This window comes from Neovison vison, chromosome 6 (assembly GCF_020171115.1).
Source record: "Neovison vison isolate M4711 chromosome 6, ASM_NN_V1, whole genome shotgun sequence".
NCBI classification, from domain to species: domain Eukaryota; kingdom Metazoa; phylum Chordata; class Mammalia; order Carnivora; family Mustelidae; genus Neogale; species Neogale vison.
Genome location: NC_058096.1, coordinates 212,188,340 through 212,210,953, shown reverse-complemented (window position 1 = coordinate 212,210,953; position 22,614 = coordinate 212,188,340). Strand labels below are relative to the sequence as shown.

Sequence of the window (22,614 nt, the reverse complement as noted above, 5' to 3'; positions counted from 1 at the left end):
TGGATGACCTGTGTCGGATGATGAGGTGACCCATATGGGTTTCCTGCCACTTAGATTTCAGAACCGGGTTTTCAGATCCTTCTCTGGGGTAGGTTCTTGAGGCTGGAAGGATGTCAGCACATCCTCCAAGGGGATGCTTATCTCCCCAATTTTGTTTTCCAGGACAGTTACCTTGGTGATGAGTTTAAGTCACAGATTGATGTGGCACTGTCGCAAGACTCCACGTACCAAGGGGAGCGGGCATACCAGCACGGCGGAGTGACAGGGCTGTCCCAGTACTAGAAGGCAAGCTGACCCCTGCAGGAGGTCTTTATCGGGATCTGGACATGATGGGAAATCAGGGAAATGTGTGGTAGGGGTCTCAGGTCCCCAGGAGGCCAGCTTGTCCTGTGCATCTGCTTGTGGTGGCCGGGGAATAGGGGCTTCATCCCAGCTCCCTACATGGTAGTCCTTTGCTGAGTCCTGGAGCTCCGTGAGGAAGGGGTGGATGTGGGAGTCCTGGCTGCAGCTACATGGGGCACCTCAGCACGAGGGGCTTCAGGGTGCCATTGAGACCTTGACATAGGGTTCCCCTGAATGTGGTGTGACCAGAGCTGGGTAAACCTGGGCCCGGGTCCTCTACCCGTGTGTGTGCCAGGTGAGTGGGGTGGTTGGCTTCCTTCTCTTTGGGTGGGGAGTCACTAGTCTGGGTGCCCGGCCAGCCTCTGAGGTCCCGTTTCACAGGCACACAGTGGAGTGGGGGGAGGAGCCCTGCACCTGCGGGGGCCCCCCCACCCTGAGCTGCTCTGATGGCCCCTTGCCCACCTCCCTCCCTGCAGGTGGCAGCGGAAGAGCTAAGCTATGTGGCTTAGTCCATCAGCATCTTATTCTGGGTAATAAAAAATAAAAATAAATGGATACCTGTTTTCCACTGCTAAAACTGAAGCACCACTGTGAGCAACAGGAGAGGGAGAGGAGCACCCGAGGGAGAGAGGAGCCCGAGACAGAGCGAGCGCCCACTGCTGGCCCGCGGCGGCGAGGAGAAGGAGAAGGGAGAACGGGAGGCAGGCGGCCGAGGAGGACCGCCCGCCAGCGAGCCCTGCCAGCCCCGCTCGCCAAGGAGGCCCAGCGCTCGCCGCGTCCACACCTGGGTCTGCGACCAGGGCGGAGGGAGGAAGACCCTCATCTCAGAGTAGCCCTTTCCTCTGTTCTTTTCTTTCTGTTTCTCTTTTATTGAAAGGGGACTACGTTTTAGCAGGAAAAACTTCGCATTTCTGTGCCGAGCAGGCTCCTTGCCGGGGCGGCCGTGCCGGGAGATCCCCGCGGAGGTGTGGGTTCTGTCCCCGCCAGCTCTGAAACTGCCCTGGTCACGCTGCCTGTGTTCTAAGAGGGTTTCATTTAAAGAAAACACGGTGTTTTTGGGTTTTTCTGTTTGTTTTTTAAAGATTCTTTCAAAGGAGTACTGAAAAATATACTTTCCTGAGTTTGTCTCTCAAATCTTAGTGGTGGACCTGGGAGATTCGAGAAGCTTCCAGAAACGAAGTTTAAACAAGGCAACACATCTCAAGATTAGGATCAACACCTGTGACGGGATCGCGAGGAGAATTTTTGTTTTCAGATTTAGCTTCCAGCGGCTTCTCCCTGCACGTCAGGGCGGTGAGAGAGCACAGTCTCGTCCCGGGCCAGGCAGCCCCAGTCTCCGCTGGACTCTGAGAAGCAACGTGCTTCCCACGCGCCGCGGACTCGTGCCCCACCCACCCTGGGCCGGGCCTTGGGCAGGACTGGCCAGGAGGCCAGAGGGTGGGGAGGTGGCGGTTCCCTGACCAGTGGCTTCTTCCCCGGGGTCCTTCCTGAGGATTTGGTGGAAGACAGCAGCCAAGAGGACCCGTCCCCCCGGGAGGCACCCACAGTCCCTGTGGCTGGTCGGATACGCCGAGCGCCCCACCTACCTTGTTCTCTACCCCACCCTCCCAAGTTGGGAGACCTTCTGCCTGTGGGTACAGCTGTGATGGGGTGGGGTGATTTCTGCTTTTTTTGGGAAAAGGAGTAAGTTTCAGAAAAAAAGTAGGTTCTATGCTGAAGGGGCTTGGAGCAGTTTGTCACCTTAGCTGGTAGAGGGGGCCTCTGTGGGGTCTGGGCCAGGACTCAAGGAGCTGCTGTAGCGGAGAGAGCCACCCCCAGCTCCTTGCACCCCATGGTGGGATAGTAGTCTCCCTGAGAACCACCTCTTTGGGGACCATCCCCTGCCTACCTAGGCCCTGGTGACCCTACACGCCCCCCCCCTCCAGCTTCCCCATCCGTGTGAGGCCGACACTGGCCCTTATCAAAGCCTCCAGATTCCAGCTTGTACTTGGGAGACGGGGACACACAGGCCACCTTCCTTCTGGCAAGGCCTCTTATTTATTACCATTGCTGTAGGGCTTTCGGTTTCCCCCTTCTTTTGATAGGCCACATAGAGGCATAGAGTTTGGATAGGTTTCCGCTATGACCCCTTGTGCGACACACCCCGTGGGCAACACCTGCGCCCGCCCACCTGCCCTGTTCTGTCCTTGGCATGCTTTGCCTCCGCTTTGTGCTGTTTGCTTTGTTCTCCACCTTCATAGCAGCAGTTCCGTTTTCCAGATTGAGGAGCATCTGTACCAAGGCAATGTAACTTTTGATTTCTGGTCGATTTGTTTTAAGCTCTATTGTCACCAATAAAATCTTAATAAACAGCTCTTGTGTTCACCCCGGGGCAGATGAACTGCAGGGAGATAGCAGAGCACTTGGCCTGGGGACCTGGCTGGTTGGGATCCTTGGGGTCACCTGGACCGCAAAGCTGAGAATGACCAGATCTGTGCGGCAGGGCCATTGGGCGGGGGTGACCTTGGTCCCTGCAACTGGCAGCAGCTGGGCCTGCAGTGGGCAGCTCCTGGGCTCTTGGGTGGGTTAGTTGATGGGCTGCCTGGGGATGGGGATCTGGGACCCCAGCCTGGCAGAGATGGGCGGGTGGGGTCACTGGGTCACTGTCCCACCACCCTGGCAATGGGTGATGGTGGAGGTGGCTGCTTCCTCTCCCACCCCCACGTGACCAGACGAGACTGGGGAGCGGACCAGGCAGTATTTATTGTTTGGGCCCCCCTCTGGCTCCGTCAGCGGCAGCCACACTCGTCCACCACCATGTCCTCGTAGTGCCGCAGTACCACGTTGTCGCTGTTGTCGAAGAAGAGCACGGAGATGGGCGACAGGCGCGCAGGCACGCAGCACGGCAGACCGCCGGCGCCGGGGGCAGCCGCGTGCATGAGTGCGCGCAGCACGGCGTGGTTGAGCGGGGGCGACCCGCTGGGGCCCGACAGCGTGGCGGGCAGTGCGCACTGGCCCTGGCAGTAATTGGCCAGGAAGCCGCGCGGCGCAATGACCCAGCGGTGCCAGCCCACCTCGCGGAAGCTCACGTAGAGCCGCCTCGTGCGACACGCGCCCCCGGGGCTGCCGCCCACTGCGGGCTCAGCTTCGCGCCGCGGCCGGGCCAGTGGGTGGCACAGGCGCGGGTCGAGGGTCACCAGCAGCAGCGAGGCCTCTGCCAGGTGCGCGCAGGCGGCGGGGGCCCGGGGACGCAGCGCCAGCGCCAGGCGAACGCTGCGCGGCGCCGACGTGTTGCGGGGCCAGGCGGCGCCCAGCAGCTCGGCGCGCACCGGCGTTCTCAGGGTGGGCACCGCCTGACGGAGCAGCACCGGCCCGGCGCCCCCGCCCTGGCCCTCCGCCGCCTGCCTTATGCTCAGCTCCCAGCTGGCCGGCGCCTCAGCCGCCGCAAAGCGCAGCTCCAGGCGGGCTCGGCTCGGGCGCTCTGCAGGTTCCACGGCGGACAGATCGAAGACGACGGTCCACTCAGGGCACTGCCCCGCGGCCCAGGCGGGCTCCGGGAGCCGGGTGGGCGCACCTGGGGAGGCAGGGAGAGGGCTGGGCTCGCGCTGCGCCCCCGCGCCCTGCCTGGCCTGCCCGCGAGGGGGTTTCTGCTGCGGACCGGGAAAAGGTGAGCCCCCGGGGCCGGGGGCGCCAACTGTTAGGCGTCAAATGGTGTGAAGTGGCGCGCGGGGGGCGGGGGGTTGGGGAGTGGGGGGCAGGGCATCAATTGCAAGTAAGAGGAGGCCCGGCCCGGGTGCGGGGCGGCCTGCCCGCGGGACCCAGGCAGGGCGAGAGATGAACGGATGCCTGGGGCCCCTGGGGAAGCGATGCTGGAGAGGTGGTATCTGCAGGAAAGGCATCAAATGGTGTGAAACAGCGGGGGGAAGGAGAGGAGAGTGGGGGCAGGGCTTCAGCTGCAAGCTAGGAGCCTTGCCCAGTGCAAGGGAGCCTGGCCTTGGGACCATTTCAACCGGTGCCCGCAGATGCCCACGGGGAAGAGGCCATGGAGTGCGGGCGGGTCCAGATTTCTCATGGGCTGGACGGGGCGGGTGCGGACATTCGGAGGTGCTCTGGCTTCCCCCACGCGGCGCTGGAGGCTCGTGGCGGGGCCCACAACGGGGTCTCCGCCTCCCCGGCACACGCCCCGCCAGCACGGGCCCTACTCACCGCGGTCCGGGATGTGGCGCACGATGTTTCCGGCGACCCCCAGCTCCTCCACGTGGCACGGTCTCAGGGTGGTCTCCTGGGGCATCCGCCGCGGGCCCACCCTGGCCTCCTGGGGGTCCCGGTGGCGGAAGAGGCGCCACATGACGGGGGGTACGGGCCGAGGCGTGGGGGCGCCCCGATGCACGTCGGGCAGCCCGAGAGCCTGGAGCAGGGCGGCGGCGGGGCCCGGGGGCGCCGGGGCGCGGGTTGGGGGCAGTGAGGGCAGCAGCACAGCCAGAAGGAGGAAAAGGACGCGGCGGCCAGGACGGTAGCGCGGCGGTGACATTTTCCTCGCTGGCAGCAGCCGGACGAGTGCTCAGGAGCCGCCAGGCACCCTCGACTTGCAGGCTGGGGGCGGGGCCGAGGTCCCCGGAGGAGCCCGGACGGAGGTCTGGGACTGGGCGGGGTCAGGGTCCCGAGGGAAGTGGCCGCGGTCCTGAAGCCGGACGGGGGTAGGCCCCGGGGGCGGGGTCTCGGGGGATGCGGGGCAGGGGTCCAGAGGGAGGTGACCCGGAGTGGCCAGGGCCCAGGTGGGGCGGAGCTGGACCGAGCCAGAGTCCCGGGGAGGGGCGTGGTCGGTCCCTGTGGAGCGTCGTCGGGCGGGGCTGGGTCCTAAGGGGAGGGACGGTGATCAAGGAATTCAGAAGCGCTTGTCTTTCACCAGGCCGTTCCTCAGCGGCTTCCTGGGGGGGCCAGAACCGGGCCCAGGTTAGCCCCGGGACCCATGTCCCTGCATACTGCCCTGTCTCGCCTGCATCGCCCTCCACATCGCTTCTTCCGGCCAGGCTGCAGCCCACCGGGGTCCCTCCTCCCTGCCCACATGGCCCCTTCCGCCGAATGGCCAGGGCGTCCCAGATCCTCCCAATTAAACCCTCCTCTCTCCTCCCTCCTGAGCTACCCACCGCTGCTGGATGGCTTTTGCCCCGATTTAACCCCACCACTTGGGTCTGGATAAACCCTCCCCTTTCAGAGAGTGGGCAAAATTGGCCAGAGTTCCCTGACACTCCACCCAGAGTAGGACAAAAGCAAGTCTTCACAGCCCCTATGATTCTCCATCCACTGGCCTCTGTCTACATCTGCCACAGCCCCTACTTTCCTTCCACGTTCTGAAAACAGATTATGCAGCGTTTAAAAAAAAACTCAATCAATATGGTAAGTGTCCACCAGAGAAAGGCCCCTAATTTCTAAATCACATATGGCTTGCATATTTCAAACTATAAAGATGTCCTCTGGGGGCGCCTGGGTAGCCCAGTCGGTTAAGCGTCTGCCTTCCACACAGGTCATGATCTGAGGGTCCTAGGATCGAATCCCACGTCGGGCTCCCTGCTCAGCAGGGAGTCTGCTTCTCCCTCCTCCCTCCCTCTCAAATTAAAAAAAAAAAAAAAAAAAAAGTCTTCTGCACCCCAGTGTTCCAAAAAGTCGACACTGAGATTGCTGCTGTGCACACCACTGTTCTCCATCAAATCCATTTTCCCTACCTGAATTAGTGGCAGGTCTGGGTTCCGACTCCGAGTCTGCCCAGGACCACCTTACCAGATTCAACGAGGGTTTCCGCCCCTGCTCCTTGGTGCCTTTGTCAGCATCTGCTGGTGCTGAAACAGCATCTTGCTGCGGCCTACTGGTCATGGCACTGGCTACTGCTGTTCCCACTTCGGGGAGCCCCTCATGCCTTTGCACATTGGTCTGTGTCTTTGCAGAAGTGGGTTCTACGGTCCGGCTTATGACGTACATATGTATTAAGTTTTCTGAGCTGGTACTATATTCTCACGATCTAGACATCAGAAAGCACAGAGAACTCACAGTTTGCCTGGACCTCTCCTGGAAATCAACCTGGGCTTCCTGGCTCTGTGTAGCATTTCACACACATCTTGCTGGTATCTCACATCGATCTAGCACACGAGGTTGTTACCATCCCCTGCATCCCCTCATCTCGAGGAGCACTCTAACTCAGAGACCCTTCCGTATAAGAACCTAGATGACCCCAGTCACTTTAATTCATTCTTCCCTTGGTCTGGAGCCACTGGGTGTCCCTTCCTGGGAGCACGCATCCCGTCCTCTGCCCACTTTCCCGGGGCCTTGCTGCCCTTTCTCTTGCTGCTGCCCCTGGCAGGAGCCGTTGATCTGTGAGGTTCGAGATAAGCCCCTAGAGATAAGCGCTCAGGTCTGTCCTGTGTTGTCTGTTTCTGCTTGCTGGTTCTCCAGATGGAGCAGAGGTGGGGGCTCGTCTCCTAGTTCCATCTTTAGATGCCACAATCTCCCTTTTCAGCTCTGGTTTCATTTTGCAGCTTCTGCTCCTGCCTCAGGCTGATTCGAGATACACGAGTCTGCGCTTTTCTCCAGATGGTTATTCTGACGGCTCTTCCCTCCCAGTGATATTTAGGACTGGAGCCTATTTCTATTCATGGACTCAGCTCTGTTCCGCACTGTTTTCGTTCCTATACTTTCATAGTAGGTTTAATACATTCAAGGATCTGCACCACACCATGTGACATTCTATCAGAACTTTCCTGATGATGCTGGTTTATTTTCCTGTACAAGCTTCCAAGCACCCCTCCCTGCTCAAAACCAGTGTTCGCGTTAGCATTTGGCGCGGGGTGGGGGTGTATGTGGCTTCTCTATGATGTCAGATTTGCGCTTTTTTGTTTCATCACACCATTGTGGGGGCAAGAGAATCAGAACAAGGGCGGAGACCAGACGGAGGTGAAGGCAGGCAGCATCTTGGGAGGACTCTGGCTATTTCCTCAGAGCTAAGGAGGACAGGGAGTGAGGGGACTCCCCAGGGTTTGGCACGATTTCCCTCCACTGCAATGGGCCAGTGTTCTGGACGGGTGGTTTGGGGAGGGAAGGCGGGGGCTGATTCCGGATAGTTCCACAGATGCTGGGAACGTCAAGCAGACCAGGAGATAGAGAATGGCGAGTAGAGGAGCACCGAGAGCTAGGGGAGCACCCTGGAAGTCAGGTGAATTAAATGAAGGGACTGCAGGAGGGGGAGGCCACGGGGAAGTGGTGGGGGCCGCGGGGCAGAGCCGGGTGACAGCCCTTGATGGCTGCGGAGACCAGCAGCCCCTGAGGCGACAGTGTGGACTTCAGACCAAGGAGCTGGGTCAGTACCTGGGTCAGGAGCTGGGCACAGGGCCCCCTCCAGGGGGCTGATGGCGGAGGTGGGGGGGGCGGGGGGTGGTGATGGTCCCTGAGGGTGGTTGGCCAGAGGAGCAGGGGCTCTGGGAGGCAGAGGGAGTGAGAAGAGAGAAGCAGCTGGAATGAATGGAGCTGGGCGCCTGAGTTACTCCACCGCGCTCTCCATGGTCATCTCCTTACTGTTCTCAAACCTTGTTGAATTTTCGTCCACGCAGCCTGCAGGATCCTGGTTCTAGGTCCGGGAGATGTCCCCTGTGGCTGGGTGTGGTCAAGTCTGAGACAGCCTGTGCTCGAAAGGAACGTCTGTTTCGCCCCGCTTCTGAGCTGCTCGATGACGAGTGAGGACTATCTCCCGTGGTCCTGTCACGCAGAGATTTAGGACTGTATCCCGTGGAATGTTCCAGATCAAGGATTGCATCTGAATTTCTTGTCCTGTCCTTTTACTTGCAATGTTCACATACCCTGGACTTGAAGTCTTTTAACCAGTGGAGAGGTGAATTTAAAAAAAAAAAAAAATCTTGTGGGGTGCCAGGTGGCTCAGTGGGTTGAGCATCTGACTCTTGGTTTTGGCTCAGGTCATGATCTCAGGGTTGTGGGATCGAGCCCCGTGTGTGTTTGGGGGGGGGGGCGGTCCACAGCAGGGAGTCTACATGAGTTTCTCTCCCTCTGCCCCTCCCCCTTGCATGTTCTCTAAATAAATAAATAAAAATTTCTTTAAAACAAAATAAATAAAAACCCAATTTTGGGCGCCTGGGTGGCTCAGTGGGTTAAGCCTCTGCCTTCGGCTCAGGTCATGATTTCAGGGTCCTGGGATCAAGTCCCACATCGGGCTCTCTGCTTGGCAGGGAGCCTGCTTCCTCCGCTCTCTCTGCCTGCCTCTCTGCCTACTTGTGATCTCTCTCTGTCAAGTGAATAAATAAAATCTTAAAAAAAAAAAAAACCAGTCTTGTAACTGTCACGATTATTCCATGTCTCCTTGTTTGGTGGTGTAATGTTCGAGAGTCTACCCTCTTTGTTGTGCATTCCTTATCCTACGTTTACCAACCTTCCCTTTTTGCATTTATTTATTTATTTTTTTGGGGGGGTGCCTGTCCTGAGTTTCTCTCTACACCCTACTAGCATTCCCGGAAGTCCTTAATATAGCCTAAAGGTAATCCAAATTTTTTTTACCCAGACATGTGTCATTTCTCCTGCTGGTCTCCCTCTTGGGATAGCTTTCCTGTGTTCTGAAACATACCCAATGAGATCTGCGGGCGGTAAACTTTCCTAGTTTTTGTTCCTGTGGGTGTCCTGTCTCTTCATTGTTTTTGTTTATTTTTAAAGATTTCGTCTACACCCAACGTGGGGCTTGAACATAGGACCCTAAGCTCGAGAGGCCTATGTTGCACTGACAGAGACAGCCAGGAGCGCTCAGGTTAATGTTTTCAAAATTGTGTATGAAATTCCCAGTTGCTGGTTCCTTCTTTTTGACATTGGACAGGATAGTTCCCTCCACACTTGTATAGTGTCCCTCGCTGCTGTGTCATTGTCACGTAGTCATGTGGCTGTTTTGCATTTCTCGCTGCGACATGTTTCGGGCACAGATGCCTTTTTATTCATCCTCTTTCTGATTTGTGTCTTTTACGTTGGAAAATTCTCAGCACTGCATCTTCTCGTGTTGTCTCTGCTTCCTATCAGAACTCGGTGAGGCCAGGTTATTCTCACAATTCCAGCCGTCATCGCTTCCACTACGGCCACTGCAATCTGGGTCACTTTGCAGCTTTCAACTTCCTGATTCTCTCTCTAGCAGCATCTAATTGTATGAGCCTTAACATCCGCAGTGGGTTGAAGGACGGTCCCCAAAATGGTCTATCCACATCCTCATCTCTGGAACCTGGGCAGGTGACTTGATGAGGAAAAAAGGCTCTCTGCAGATGTGGTTAAGTGTAGGAATGTGGGCTGGGATCAGACTGGACTTAGGGTGGGCCCGAAATCAGAAGACAAGAGTCCTTGTAAGAAAGAAGAGCTCTGAGAGAAGGTCATGTAAAGACAGAGAATGGGCACTGGAGCGTCACGGCCAGAAGCTAAGGGACACGTGGTGCCCCTGGACGCTGGAGGAGACGAGGACGTGCTCTCTGCTGGAGACGTCGGAGCGCGCACGGCCCTGCTGACAATGTTAGACTTCCGGTCTCCAGGACTGAGAGACACATTTCTGGTGTTCTAAGGCCCCCTCCAACTCCTGGTATTTTGTTAGGACAGAACCGGCAACGCTCTATGACACCTGATGTCATCTCTGACGGTCTTTCGTGCTTTTGTTTGTTTTTTTAATAAAACTTTTATTCTAGGGTAATCGCCAGTGGGCAGAGATGTTGTGAAGGCAGGCCGGGTAGCCATGGGGTAGCCCTCGCCTGGTTTCCCTGAATGTCACCATCTCACACCTCCACCGTGTATCTGTCACAACTAGGACACCGAAGCCCAGCTACGAACGAAACGTAGACCTTATTTCATTTCACGAGTTTTTCTGCGGATGTCCTTTTGTTTTGGCCCGCCAGCCCATGCCGCATTTAGTCACTGTGTCCTCGTCTCCTCTGATTAGGGACGGTGCCTCAGTGGCCTTGCTTTCCATGACCTGAGGGTCTGGGGGGGCGGTCCTGACCACTGTGGCAACACACTCCACACTCTCCTTGCTTCTTACCCCACGTTACACGTTACACCTGACTGTGCGAACCCTGGCCAGCCTCGGGGAACTGAGTTCTGCACGTGACTGCCGGGGTTGGGGGGACCACGGCAGTGCATTCCTTGGTCTGCCCTGTCCTTTCTGGGCAGAGTTCACGCTGTCACCCTACTGGACATGCTGGCTAGGGGCCAGTTCCTCCGCGCCAGCCCCCACCCCACGTTCTGGAAGTGCCTTCTCAGGGCAGAGAGATTAGGGAGCCGCACCCGGCGGGACTGGTTGGTCTGGACATCTCCACCAGGAGTTCACGGGTCTCCAACAGAGACATCTTTCCAGTGTTCAGTTTTGGACAAGCAGATGCCCCCTTCTCCCACCCGCTGCTTTAGCCGTTGCTCTTTCTGGAAACTTCTGAGGGCTGGTCAGACCCCTTGGTGACACCTCACCAATGTCTTCGTGGAATTCTCAACTCATGCTCACTGGACATCAGACGATTGAACAGCCCCCAGACTAGATGCCTGACTGCCCCTCCCCACTCCCGGCAGGTGCACACAACCCTCCCCCTTCCCCCCTCTCAGCCCGGTGCACACAGCCCTACCCCAGCTCAGCCCCAACTTCCATCTCGGGAAATGGCAGCTCGAGCAGGAAGTCGTGGATTGTCCTCGTTTCTTTTATTTCTCTTTCACCTGAAACAAGTCTGGTGGGTTCTACAGCAGAGTTGGGATCTGACCACACTCGTCCTGGCTACGGCCCCTGAGCCCACATGCCCCGATGACAAAGATGGCCTCATGGTGATCAGTCACCTGGGCTGACAGGGTTCTGCACATCAGCCCCCTGGGGAGACCTCACCTGCTGCCCAGCCCTCTCGTGTCTGTGATCCCTGCTCACCTGTCTGGTCCCTCTCTGGCTTGGGCGCTGGCTTCTTGGCCTTAGCACCCCTAACCTGTAGTGCCACACTTGGAGGGTGCAAAGTGCTTTCATATATGTGAATTGGCCACAGAGCTCTCCACTCTGGAACCCCCAGTTCTCTCCTCCCCTTCTTATGTATCCCAATAAGATTTTTAAGATCTCTGCTTCTCTCATCCTCCTCATGGCCCATTCTGACCCACCTGCTTCCCTGAAATCCCCTCTCCCAGCTGGTCACTGATGAGCACCCCCAGAAGTCCAATCACAGGGTCAACTGACTCAGTACCTTGTGAGCGGTAAGCAGCCCCCCTAACTTGCTGCGGCTCGCTCCCCGTGTTCCCTCTGGGGCGTCATACTCCCTAGACTCTGCTGGTCACCCAAACCTGTCTCCAGTCACTCCTGGCGCCCTCTCTAGGCTGAAAGCATTGGACACTATCTGGCTTACACCCCGGGGCTGGCGAGTCCTGGGGGTCCTACCTCGGTGATGCTCGATGAGGCCCCTTTCCCCTCCTTCCCTAGGACTCCCGCTGGGGCCGGACTGGGTCTGAGTCCCAAGCCCCCGCTCCTGCCTGACTGACCAGCGGGCTGCCCCGCTGGACCTCAAGGCCAGGGAGTGTCAGCATGAACCGAGCATGGGGTCTCCGGGCCCCATGCTCCCAATAGCCCCCCTTCCTCCCCACCTCCACTGCCACCTGCTTAGAGGCTCCCCTGTGGCCTGGATCACGGCTGCTCACCCACTGGGCCAGCGACCCAGTCTGGCCCTTATGCTCCTACCACCAACACCCCAATTCTCTGCTCCCGCCAACCTGCCCCAGCCCCAGGCTGCTCTACCCACTTCCTGTCTGGCCTGATGGCATCTAACTGTCGCTAAGCTTCCATGCCTTTATTGCAGTCTCTGTGGGACGTAGGCTCCGGGGGCAGCGTCCATGGTGGCATCATTCACTGCCTCGTCTCCAGGGCAGGCCCCCAGAGCACACGCGGCCGGAGAGATGTGGCTAAAGGAATGAACTGGGGCGGCAGCCCCTCCACACTCACTCAGCTTTGCTGGGCTTGGGGCTCTGGGCCTCTGCCGCGTCGTATTCTCGCACGTCCTTCAGTTCACGTACCTGGCCCGTCAGCACCTTGGCAGCAAAGGCCACGATGTACTGGGTGGGGGGAGGGAGCACGGGTGAGAAAAAGGCACTTCCCTCCCTCTGCTACCCTCCCAATGGCCGGCCTTGTGCTTCTACCACCAGCCCTTTGCACATGCTGTCCTGGGGACCGAATATGCCCCTCCACGGGCATGCCTGAGAAGGGCCTGAGCCTAGACCACTGCCTGAGGACTGCCTGCTGGGTGGGCAAGGAGCTGTGGGCTGCCGACTCACCAGGAACCAGTAGAGGTTCATGAGAGTGAGCAACAGAAGGAGTGCGTTGAAGAAGAAGTAAAAGGGGATGTCAGGCACCGAGCGCAGGCTGCTGTGGCACGTGGCATACAGAACCTTGAGCGGGAACCAGTAGAGGCGGAACCAGAACCTGCAGAGGGGAGGGGGGCTTGGGGAAGCTGTTGGGGGGGTGGCTTGCCCTACCCAGGCCCTATGCTATTCCATCTGGACTCATCCATCTGTCCCTGCATAGCCCCACCCATCCCGGTCCCTCCGTCCCCTCCTTGTCCACCCCTGCCCATCTGTCTCCATCCCAGCTCTATCCTTTCTCACCTAATCCTGCTTTCTGCCTGCCTTCTGCCCCACCTCTGGCTAGCCTGTCTGCCAGGCCCTGCCCACTTCATCAGGCCCCACCCCCTTCCTGCCTGGCCCCACCCATTCCCTCAAGCCCTCCCTCCCTCCCTGAATGCTCCGCCCCTTCTCACCAGCCCCACCTCCTACTCTGCCCACTTCACCAGGCCCCGCCCACTTCCGGCTTGGTCCCACCCTTTCTCACCAGCCCCCTCACCAGCTGAGGCTGAAGCTGAGGCAGCCCAGGTCAGCCGCCAGGGCGTGGAGCCTGTGGTGGGAGCCTCCCCGGGACTTGAAGTAGACATTAAGCTTGGTGAATTCCAGCTGCACGTCACTAATGTCATGCAGGAAGAGCACGAGGATGCCCACGTTGTGGTACCTGGGGAGGAGGTGGGATAGGAGAGGAGAGAGGGTAGGTCACACCGGGACCGTTACCCTGCACCAAGTCTGTACCCCAAGCCTCCTGCAGGGCCCTTCAAAGCTGTGGTCCCTTGCCCACGTGACCAGCCCATTTCCCCACAGGGCCAGAGCAGGGGCAGCACCCAAGCTGTGCCTGCCCCTTGGTGGCCCCACCTGCACCCTCACCCTCCCTGCTTCACTGTCCCCAGATGACCCAGGAGCCTCCTTGTCTGCCCCATTTCGCTTCTGTGACCCCTGACCCTTGGTGGCCAGGGCCATTTTGCATCCAGATCCTCCGCAAGTTTGTCCCTCACCTCCAACATCATTGCCACGCTGAGGTCTGTTCATTTAACCAGAACATTGCTGCAATCTGCAGACCTGTCTAGGGAAGACTGAGTCCCCAGCAGGCTCTAAAGAAGCCTGAAGGCCGTCCCCCCGTCCCACCTCAGCATTCCACCTGACAGCTGCTTGGGCCACTGGACCTGAATTCAGCCTGCCATGGCTGGGCGTCTCTCTCACTCCACCCTTCCGACAGCTCATGTGCCACAGACCCTTTGCACATACTGATCCCAACACCTAACACGCACCTCCCAGTGTTCATGGAGTCTTTCTTCACCTTTCAGACTTTGCTCACCTGTCACCCAACCACCCACACCTCACCACCCCCAGGTCTTCGTCTTCCGACTTTTCCCCATAGTTATCACCTTCAAACAAACTGCTAGTTCTTTTCTTGTCTGTTTGTTTGTTTGGGTTTTATCACCTGATTCTACTCTAGAGCAATGCTATTTCATAGAACTTTCTAGAATGATAGGAATGTTCTAAACCTGCATTATCCTGTATGAGAGCCAGCAGCCACATGAGTCCACTGAGCAGCTGCCATGTAGCTAGTGTGGCTACAGAATGAAGTATGCAACTTTATTTCAGTTTAATTCCAGCTGACATGGGTATGGGTGGCCAGCAGCTGCTGCACTAGACTCATGGGGCAGCCTGTCCAAGAGGGACAGCACATGAGCTGTGAATGTTATTTCAGATTCCCTATCAGGCACATTTTTTTTTAAAGATTTTATTTATTTATTTGACAGAGATCACAAGTAGACAGAGAGGCAGGCAGAAATAGAGGGGGAAGCAGGCTCCCTGCCGAGTGGAGAGCCTGAGATGGGGCTTGATCCCAGGACCCTGAGACCACTACCCAAGCCGAAAGCAGAGGCTTTAACCCACTGAGCCATCCAGGCGCCCCTATTAGCCACATTTAAAACAAGAGGTAAAGAAGAGGTACAATTAATTCTAATGCTACATTCCAACTAACTCAATAAGTCCGAAACATTGTCATCTTCACGTGCAACTGATACAACGAAAGGATTGGCAAGAGAGATTCACTCTCCACTGCCTTTGAAACAAAGGGGAGATCTTACATGTAGGACAGGTTGAGGTGTGGATGGGCTGCGCCGGAGGCCCTCAGGGACCACATGTGGTGGCTGCAGTGGGCTCCAGAATGCCAAGGCGGGTCTGCTGCGCTCCTAGCCACAACCCCCCGCGGCAGCCAGGCACAGCTACCCAGGAAACACTTCGTTTTTGTTTTTGTTTTGTTTTTAAGATTTTATTTATTCATTTGACAGACAGAAATCACAAGTAGGCAGAGAGGCAGGTAAAGAGGAGGAAGCAGGCTCCCTGCAGAGCAGAGAGCCAGATTTGGGGCTTGATCCCAGGATCCTGGGATCATGACCTGAGCCAAAAGCAGAGGCTTTAACCCACTGAGCCACCCTGGTGCCCCCCAGGAAACACTTCTAAGTGTCCCGCCCGAGGCTGCCACAGGTTGGAGGGGCCGGAGGGAGATGGGCAGTGTACGAACGGGCTGGGGGTTTCTCTGCACCTGATACCCCACCCCCCGCACCGTCCCTCTAGCAGTCTCTTTCCAGACCCCAGCCCCGTGGATACCCGCTGTGGCCCCCACCAGCCTCCCCTCTCTGCTCATGCTGGGCCCTTTGCCCTCCTGCCCGCTGCCGGACTCACCGGAAAGCATAGGAGGAGACGATGAGGACCAGGGTGACCACGTGGTGGATAAGCATGACCACCGAGTCCTTGCGCCAGGCGTCCATGTACAGTGTGGCATAGATGGAGTGGCCGTAAAAGCTTCCTTGTAGCAGGTAGGCAGCTGCGATGTCCCGGGGCACCGCCATGCCTGGCGTCCAGTCTGAGGAGAGCAGGCACGTGTGGTTAGGGGCCTCCAGGACCCCTCCGGCTGGGGTGTGCCACCCCCTTCCGCAGGCACCCTGGCTACTGCTTTTCTGCTCCCAGTCTTTACCCATTTTTTTTTAAGATTTTATTTATTTATTTGACAGACAGAGATCACAAGGAGGCAGAGAGGCAAGCAGAGAGGAGAGAGCAGGCTCCCCGCTGAGTAGAGAGCCCGATGTGGGCCTCGAACCCAGGACCCTGGGATCATGACCTGAGCCAAAGACAGAGGCTTTAACCCAGGCGCCTCTCTACCCATTATTTTTTTACAAATGGGTGTTCTTTTGGGGGGAACGGTTCTAGATTTATAGGAAAAGGTGCTCCTACCCCTGAAATCTGTCCTTTGCAGGATTTCCAACTCTGGCTTGGTTTCCCCGGCCAGTGCCGTTTGGGATGGGCTGGCCCACCTTGTGGGGTGTGGCTCCCCCCCCCCCGCCCCCGCCGCTCCTGCCCTTGGCTTCTCCTGGCACCTGTGCCCACCTACTCTGGCTTCACCCCCTTCTGGTGACCCTGACTTCCAGCTCTCCCCATTTCCTGTCTCAGGACCATTACCAAGAGGGCTCTGGCTACATCCACCCAAGACTTCCCTGGCCACTCCCCAAAAACGGCCACCCTGGGCTCCCTCTGGGGCCTCCCACCTCCAGCCTCAGAGACTGGGAGCCCCCTGGAGGCTGGCCATCCCCTAAACAACGCCCCCCGCCCACCAGTGCCTCACTTCAGCAACAGTTCTTCATCTGCGCCTTGACCTCATGCCTTGACCCCGTGTGGGTCCGGGCCTCTGCTTGCTTCCCCTGCCCTCGCCACCCTGCCCCTGTTCGCGACACCACTGTCTCCTGCTCAGCTCGACCCCAGCTCCCCCTGCCCTGCCAACCTTCCAGAGCCTGGCCCCGACTGTCCACCTTCCCTGTGGCCGCCATGAACACACAAGCCCCAAGCTCTGGCAAGTCCACTCCTAGCGAGGTGCCCGAGGGAGCTGAAGCCAGGACTCCTTGCACACACGCGTGCACAGCAGCACTGCTGGCCGCCACCAAATGGTGGCAGCAACCCAAGCGCCCGCCAATGCGTGAGTGGGTGAGCAGAAGGCGGGCCCCCACACAATGGAAGGCTGCCCGGCCGTGCAAAGTGGCGAGGCACCGACTCCCACTATGAGCCTCAAAAACCAGATGCTGAGTGTGAGAAGCCAGACACAAAAGGTCACATACTGCCTGATCCCATGTCTAGGAAATGTCCAGAACTGGCAAATCCAGAGACAGAAAGCAGATCCGTGGTGGCCAGGGGGAGGGAGACAGGGTCTCCTTCTGGGAGGATGGAGGCACAACACGGGGAATGGGCTACATGTCCCTGAACTGTCCACTTGAACATGGCGAATATTTAAAAACTATGATACGCTGACCCCCAGCCATGTTTACGTTTGGCAACACCACTGTGCTTGCACCGTGGCACGGCGATCTCCAGAACAATCCTCGAGGTGCACACTCGAACCTCTGCGCCCATGAAACACCAGCTACCTGGGCCCTCCCCAGACCCGTCTCCCAGATCCACGCAGCTGCCTACTCCAGGGACCTCAGACAAGCAGGCAGAACTGACGACTGGCAAATTATGGTTCACTTTACAGCATGTATATTTCACCTAATTTAAAAAAATGCAACCCCCCCGACCCGACCAATAGATTAGCTCTCCTTCTACCACTTTATCAGGTCCAGGGGCTCCTCCAAGTTTGACAACAAAATGCACACTTCTGGGAGAGCCCTCCCTCTGAGCTCTGCGGGACTGGCCGCGGCCGGTGGAGGCTCCTACACACACACACACCTGCCGTGCACTTCTGTCCCTCTCGAGAAGGAAGGGACACAGAGGCGCCTCAGCGTACAGAGCCAGCCTGCTGTGGAAACAGGACACCGAATTTTCCACCCATCGCAGTGGCAAGACTTTTACCACCGGGCCAGCGCCCCCTTCCAGCCTCGAGCCCCGGATGTGGGGTGGGGTAGGGAGAGTGCGGCCCCCAGGGGACCCCCCATCTAGACTCTGTCTGTGCCTCCCTGCACTCATGGGCCACGGAACCCTAGCCTGCCTTCAAAACATTTCTCAAACCAACCACTTCTCTCCCATTCTGGGCTCCCTCCTGGGCAGAGCCCCCTTGTGCCCTCAGCGTCCTATTCAATTGGGCCTGTTAGTATCTGACCCCCCACCTCACAGTCCTCCGGGAGACACCCCGTCCTGGGGGGCTGCTCTCTGCCTCTGAGCATCTGCCAGGAGTGGGCCTGTCCCACAGTGGCCTTTGCATTTCTTCTCTGCTTCAGGCTCCTCCAGGTCCCCCGTGGAAAGGTCACTTTTGGTGGGGCCATCCCCATCTCTAGAATATTCCCGGGCCTTGCCTGGAATTTTCTCATCAGCTGTTAACAGATTTCATACTTCACTGTCACCACAAGCCATCAAGGTGGGGGGCTTTCTCTGGAGCACTCAAAGCTGTGTCTGCATGGTGCCTGGTACACAGTCAGTGCCCAGTAAGTACACATGCAAAGCAGCAGCTCACCTGCAAGCATATTATCACAGCATAATTTAAAAGAAAAAGCCAGAGGCAACGCCATGCCTGAAACTGACAAGGACCCGCGACGGTTCATTCACACAAAGGGAAATCGAACGACAGCTAAAACCTGCCTCCAGGATTTATACCAAGGGCAATACATGTGGGAGAGTGGCCATGTGGGTGATGCAGTCCCACTGAGGCAGACAGGTGCCCAGCAAATGCGGTGCTCGTCACTGGGATACTGAAACACCAAAGTTGTGCGCCAAGCCCTCAGATGGGGGCGTGGGGCTTGGTGCCACCAGGAGGCTTCAGAAACTGTTTACGTCCCATGGCAGGCAACATATCCACGTGGTCAACACAGGAATAGAGAAATTTGGACGCCCCCATCACAGATTGGGTTTTCTAGAACGGCCTGCCTGACTGTGATAAAGGACACTGCGGTCACCTTCCTGGCTATCCCACCAAGCTCAGGCCTTGACCACCCCCACATCTAATCTAATCGATGGATGCGGCCATTTCTCCGTCATCTTTATCTCTTCACCAAGCCGGTCCAAGCCACATTAGTCCCTCACCTCCCCACTGGGCCACTTTCTTCCTTATCCAAGACTCTCCTGCCTCCACATGGCAGCCAGAGGAAGCTTTTTATGAGCCACAAACCCATCCCATTTAGAATGAAACTCAAACTCCTCCTATCCTCCTCTCATCCTCACACACCAAGCTTGTGAGGGCCCCAGGGCCTTTGCACACATGGTTCCAGACACCTGGAATGTCCACCTGGGTCCATACAAGGGGTTACCTCATTCAGGACACCTCCCTCAGCCCTAACAATACCAGGTCCTAAACAGGACCCTTTCCTGTCCCCGGAGCCTTTCAGGCACCCTTGTCTTAGAGCTACCTTGCGGGGGGTGGGGGGGCTGTCTTGAGGCAGACATCCAGCATGAGACATATGATGAGTGTTCAGCTCCCCCATGTAGAGAACCTTCCCCCACCCTGCTCTGTCCGGCAGGGCCCCTACCGTAGAAGACAGAGGGTGGATCGTGAAAGAAGGGGTAGTCGGTGCCGAAGAGCAGGTAGGCGCTGTAGCTCCAGGCGCCCAGATAGAAGAGAAACTTCCAGGCACTCTCAGGCATCTTGGCGGCATCTCTAGGCTGGAGGCGACACCGCTTGGCCAGGGGCTATGGGTGAGAAGGTGGGTGGCCATCAGTGCTGGGGGCCAAGGGCCAGGGACCACTCCTCCAGGGCAGAGAAAGCCAGGCTCAGGGGCTCTCCAGGCTGGGCGGTGTTGGGGAGGGCTGGGCCCCAGTACCCACTGCCGCCTGGAGCGTAACCAGAGCCCATGTGTGCCAGCCAAAGGCTAAACTTAGTGCCCAGCTGTCCGACACAGTGTGGGGAGGGGAGTGGGGGAGACCTGAGAAAACGTAAGGGAAGGCTGTGGCGGGGAGAAGGCGGACATGTGAGTATGGTGCAAGGAAGACCAATGGGGCCAGCCCAGGGGAGCTGGGGGACCTGGGGTTTCCAGAGGGAGCTGGAGCTACGCCAGGGAGGAGGGGAGATTAAAGAGAAGATATGGAGGGGCCTGTAGGGGTGAAGCTGTGAAGAGAGCATGGAGGTGAGTATGGGGGCATCTGGGAGAAAGTGGGGAGGATGGAACCTCAAGGGATTCCCATGGGAGAGAAACCTGAGGGAAGGGGTACCTCGGAGGGAGAATCTGGGGGTAGGCTAGAGAACGAAAGAGGTTGGGGAAGATGGGGTGGGTAGTTGGGGGAGAGCATGAGAATGTGGGGGGGCAAAGGAGGAGAGAATAGGGCAGAGAAAGAGAGGGCAGGCAGGGAAAGGATGTACAATGAGACAGGGGACATGAACTGAGCCACCTAAGGACAACCAGGGAGGCCTGGAAGGAAGAAAGGTCATGCAGAAGTGAGGTACGGAGGAGTCTGAGGGGCGCAACTCCCCGCCACACACACACCGAGTCCAGGAGCCCCCCCCCCGCCCCGCCTCCCGCTCCCTAGGGGCGGGGCTCCAGAGCTGCTGGGTCAAGCCCGCCCCCTTCCCCGCCCCCTTCCCCGGAGGAGAGGCTCGAGGGGGCCGGAGCACCAACAGTTGCCATGGAGACAGGCAGAGCCAGTTCCAGTCACCCCTGGCAACCAGGCGGCTGCCAAGAAGATGAGCTTTGGAGGAAAGGGCAGCCCCTCCACCCCTTTCTTGGGAAGGGCGAGCCTCAAACTGCTCTGCCCCACCCGGACTGGCGGGACTGGCCACAGCTGTGGGGATTCCAAAAGGGAAGGAGCACGCGCTCTTGCTGTCCCCCACACCCTCCACCAGGCTCCCTCATTGTGAAGCCTCCTCCTCAGGGAGAGAGCCCACTCCACCCTGGCTGTCCCAGAGCGACCACATCCCCCTCCTTGAGGCTCTGGCCCTCAACCTCCTGGACCTCCCACTTACCAGCTGGAAACTGGGAAAGCAAGGGGACCAACAACGCCAGGTGGGAACGAAGGCTGACCTGTGCAGGGGCCCTCGTGCCTACCTCCTCCTCCTACCTGAAGAAGGGTGGTGGCCGGGGTCCCTTCCCCATGCGGGTGATGGGTATGATGGTGGGGACAGTGGTGGCCGGACAACACCCTATCCTTGACTTAACAAGGGCTAGCCTCTTCCCAGCCAGCAGAGAAAGGCCCCTTTGTTGGCGCCGGGCTCTCTGTCCCCGCAGCCCCTGCCTGCCACCTCCAGCCAGATTGGGGCGGGGTGACCCCAGTCAGTCCAGGAGGGAGTCGCAGCCAAGCTAGGGGCCCAAACGCCTTCCCACCAGCTACCATAGCAGCGACCCCTCCCTAAGGATGGGAGGGAGGCCAGGCGCCAATGTCACCCACAGGGTCACTCTCCAGTTGGGGCCGTAGCCTCCCCAGACTTGCTAGAAACTGGGCAATTCGGACGCAGCTCCTTAAAGGCAGCTGGGTCCAGCTCTGAAGACCCGGGCCGCACCCCCTCCTAAGATTGCGACCACCGGCGTGGCCGGGGAGTCCAGGCCTTTGCCTCCCCAGGTCGGAGGGTGGCGCTGACTCCAGACATGCGCGAGACAGCAACCGGGTAGCTCCTGCCTCTTCCCGGGAGCAGCGGACAAGTCCGCTCTGCGGCCGCGTGGACCTCGGGCCCCGCTCCGGTTGCGGGCACGCCCCGCATGGCCCCAAGGCGCAAGGCGCCAGCGGCTTCTGTGCCCCGAGACCATCCCGCCCCGCGTCCTCCGCTCCTCTGCCCTCGGTTCGGCCCTGCCCGAAAGGGCGCGTGGCGGCCCGGGCCCTCCTACCGGCCGGGGACCCCTTGTCCCGCACCGCCCGGCGTAAGTCGGCCCTGGTTCCCCCACATCTCGAACGCCCCATCCGTGCAGGGGTCCCCACGTTCCGGCCTTCCTCCAGCTCGGCCACACCCCCGCATCCACCCCACCCCCACCGCCCTCAGCCCGAAAGCTCCAGCCCAAGGCCCCCCGCGTTCCAGTGACCCCGCCTGGAGAGGCAGAAAGGGGTCCGCAAGGGCCCGGAGTCCGCGTCCCACGCCCCACATAACAGCCCGGCCCCCCAGCCCGCGACCCCGCTGCCCGGCCCCCGGCGGCACTGACCCGAAAGAGGCGCTTGGTGGCCGCGGAGCGCAGCGCCGTCCAGCCGAGCGCGCCGAGCGCCAGCAGCAGCAGCTCGGGCGGCGCCAGGTGCGCGTGCTCGGCCAGGCCGCGGCGCGCCAGCCCCCAGCCGCAGTCCGCGCAGCCCCGCGCCGCCGCCAGCGCGCTGCCCCAGCTGCGCTGCACTAGCTGCGCGTAGCTCGGCATGGGCTCGGGCCCCGCGGGCCCCGCCGCTGTCCCCGCCGCCGCCATGCCTCCCGCTCGCTGGCCGCCGCCGCCGCCGCCGCTTGCGCCCGCCTGCGGTGGCCGCCGGAGCCGCGCGCCCCGCGTCACGCGCCGCGGCTGGGCCGGGGGCGCGCCGGCCTGAGCTGGGGACGGGGAGGGGCGGGGCCGGCACAAGCTCCGCCCCTGTGGGGGCGCGGGCGGCGGGGATTTGGGGCCTGGGCGCGACGTCCGAGACCCTGAGGGCGCGCGGGCGCTTGGTCTCCTGGAGGCAGTGGCGGCGGAGCACGGGCGATTAAGACCCGGCGCTGTCGCGACGTGTCCTGGAGACGGGCCCGCGTTCCTGCCCATTTTCCAGGAGAAAACCAAGGCGCGGAACAGCGCGGGAGGGGGTCTGCCAGGTGCACGCCTGGCCTGGACACCGTGTCCACAGCCCCCATCCCCGCTCCGTAGCTCCCTTGCCCACCCGGGGCTCCCCCACGCCACTGCTCTGGGACACGGTGAGCACCAACAGGCAGTGCCCTCCAGCGGTAACTCCCTCTCTGGCCCTCCACCCTTCCCTGCCCTCAGGGCCACCTGCTGCTCTCCGTGTTCCTGAGGACCTGGGAGACCTCCCTCCCCAGCAGCAGGTTAACACAGGCCTGCGGGAGAGGCAGAGGGA

At 59.3% G+C, this 22,614-nt stretch overlaps 3 protein-coding genes across 4 annotated transcripts in view; 1 reads left to right on the top strand and 2 right to left on the bottom strand.

Annotated features, from left to right (window-relative positions):
- The window catches only part of UPF1 (UPF1 RNA helicase and ATPase), a 38,245-nt gene extending 35,552 nt beyond the window's left edge, over positions 1-2,693 (top strand). For both annotated transcript variants that reach the window (XM_044253862.1, XM_044253863.1), the window contains exons 23-24: positions 163-285; positions 819-2,693. In XM_044253862.1, the coding sequence (XP_044109797.1) occupies positions 163-282 (120 nt within the window). In that variant the 3' untranslated portion in view covers positions 283-285; positions 819-2,693. The remainder of the gene's footprint in view (positions 1-162; positions 286-818) is intronic.
- Positions 2,694-3,060: 367 nt separating this feature from the next.
- GDF1 (growth differentiation factor 1) lies at positions 3,061-4,882 on the bottom strand. Its single transcript, XM_044253864.1, has 2 exons — positions 4,528-4,882; positions 3,061-3,895 (listed from the first exon to the last, which is right to left on the bottom strand). Exons 1-2 carry the CDS (start codon positions 4,850-4,852, stop codon positions 3,111-3,113), a joined length of 1,110 nt encoding a protein of 369 aa, XP_044109799.1. The 5' UTR covers positions 4,853-4,882; the 3' UTR covers positions 3,061-3,110.
- A 277-nt stretch (positions 4,883-5,159) lies between these two features.
- CERS1 (ceramide synthase 1) lies at positions 5,160-21,983 on the bottom strand. Its single transcript, XM_044253865.1, has 7 exons — positions 21,735-21,983; positions 19,143-19,302; positions 15,382-15,562; positions 13,190-13,351; positions 12,625-12,772; positions 12,296-12,405; positions 5,160-5,249 (listed from the first exon to the last, which is right to left on the bottom strand). Exons 1-7 carry the CDS (start codon positions 21,981-21,983, stop codon positions 5,207-5,209), a joined length of 1,053 nt encoding a protein of 350 aa, XP_044109800.1. The 3' UTR covers positions 5,160-5,206.
- Between the last annotated feature and the right edge of the window lie 631 nt (positions 21,984-22,614).

What these genes read in the sequence shown, in the direction of transcription:
- GDF1 (XM_044253864.1), bottom strand. Translation starts at nt 4,852, where the DNA reads ATGTCACCGCCGCGCTACCGTCCTGGCCGCCGCGTCCTTTTCCTCCTT. An exon ending in GCGCCACATCCCGGACCGCG is followed by an intron (nt 3,896 to 4,527) that starts GTGAGTAGGGCC and finishes CTGCCTCCCCAG; the next exon opens with GTGCGCCCACCCGGCTCCCG.
- CERS1 (XM_044253865.1), bottom strand. Translation starts at nt 21,983, where the DNA reads ATGGCGGCGGCGGGGACAGCGGCGGGGCCCGCGGGGCCCGAGCCCATG. An exon ending in TGAACCTCTACTGGTTCCTG is followed by an intron (nt 12,406 to 12,624) that starts GTGAGTCGGCAG and finishes CCCCCCACCCAG; the next exon opens with TACATCGTGGCCTTTGCTGC. An exon ending in CCCAAGCCCAGCAAAGCTGA is followed by an intron (nt 5,250 to 12,295) that starts GTGAGTGTGGAG and finishes TGGCCCCCCCAG; the next exon opens with GAAGCCGCTGAGGAACGGCC.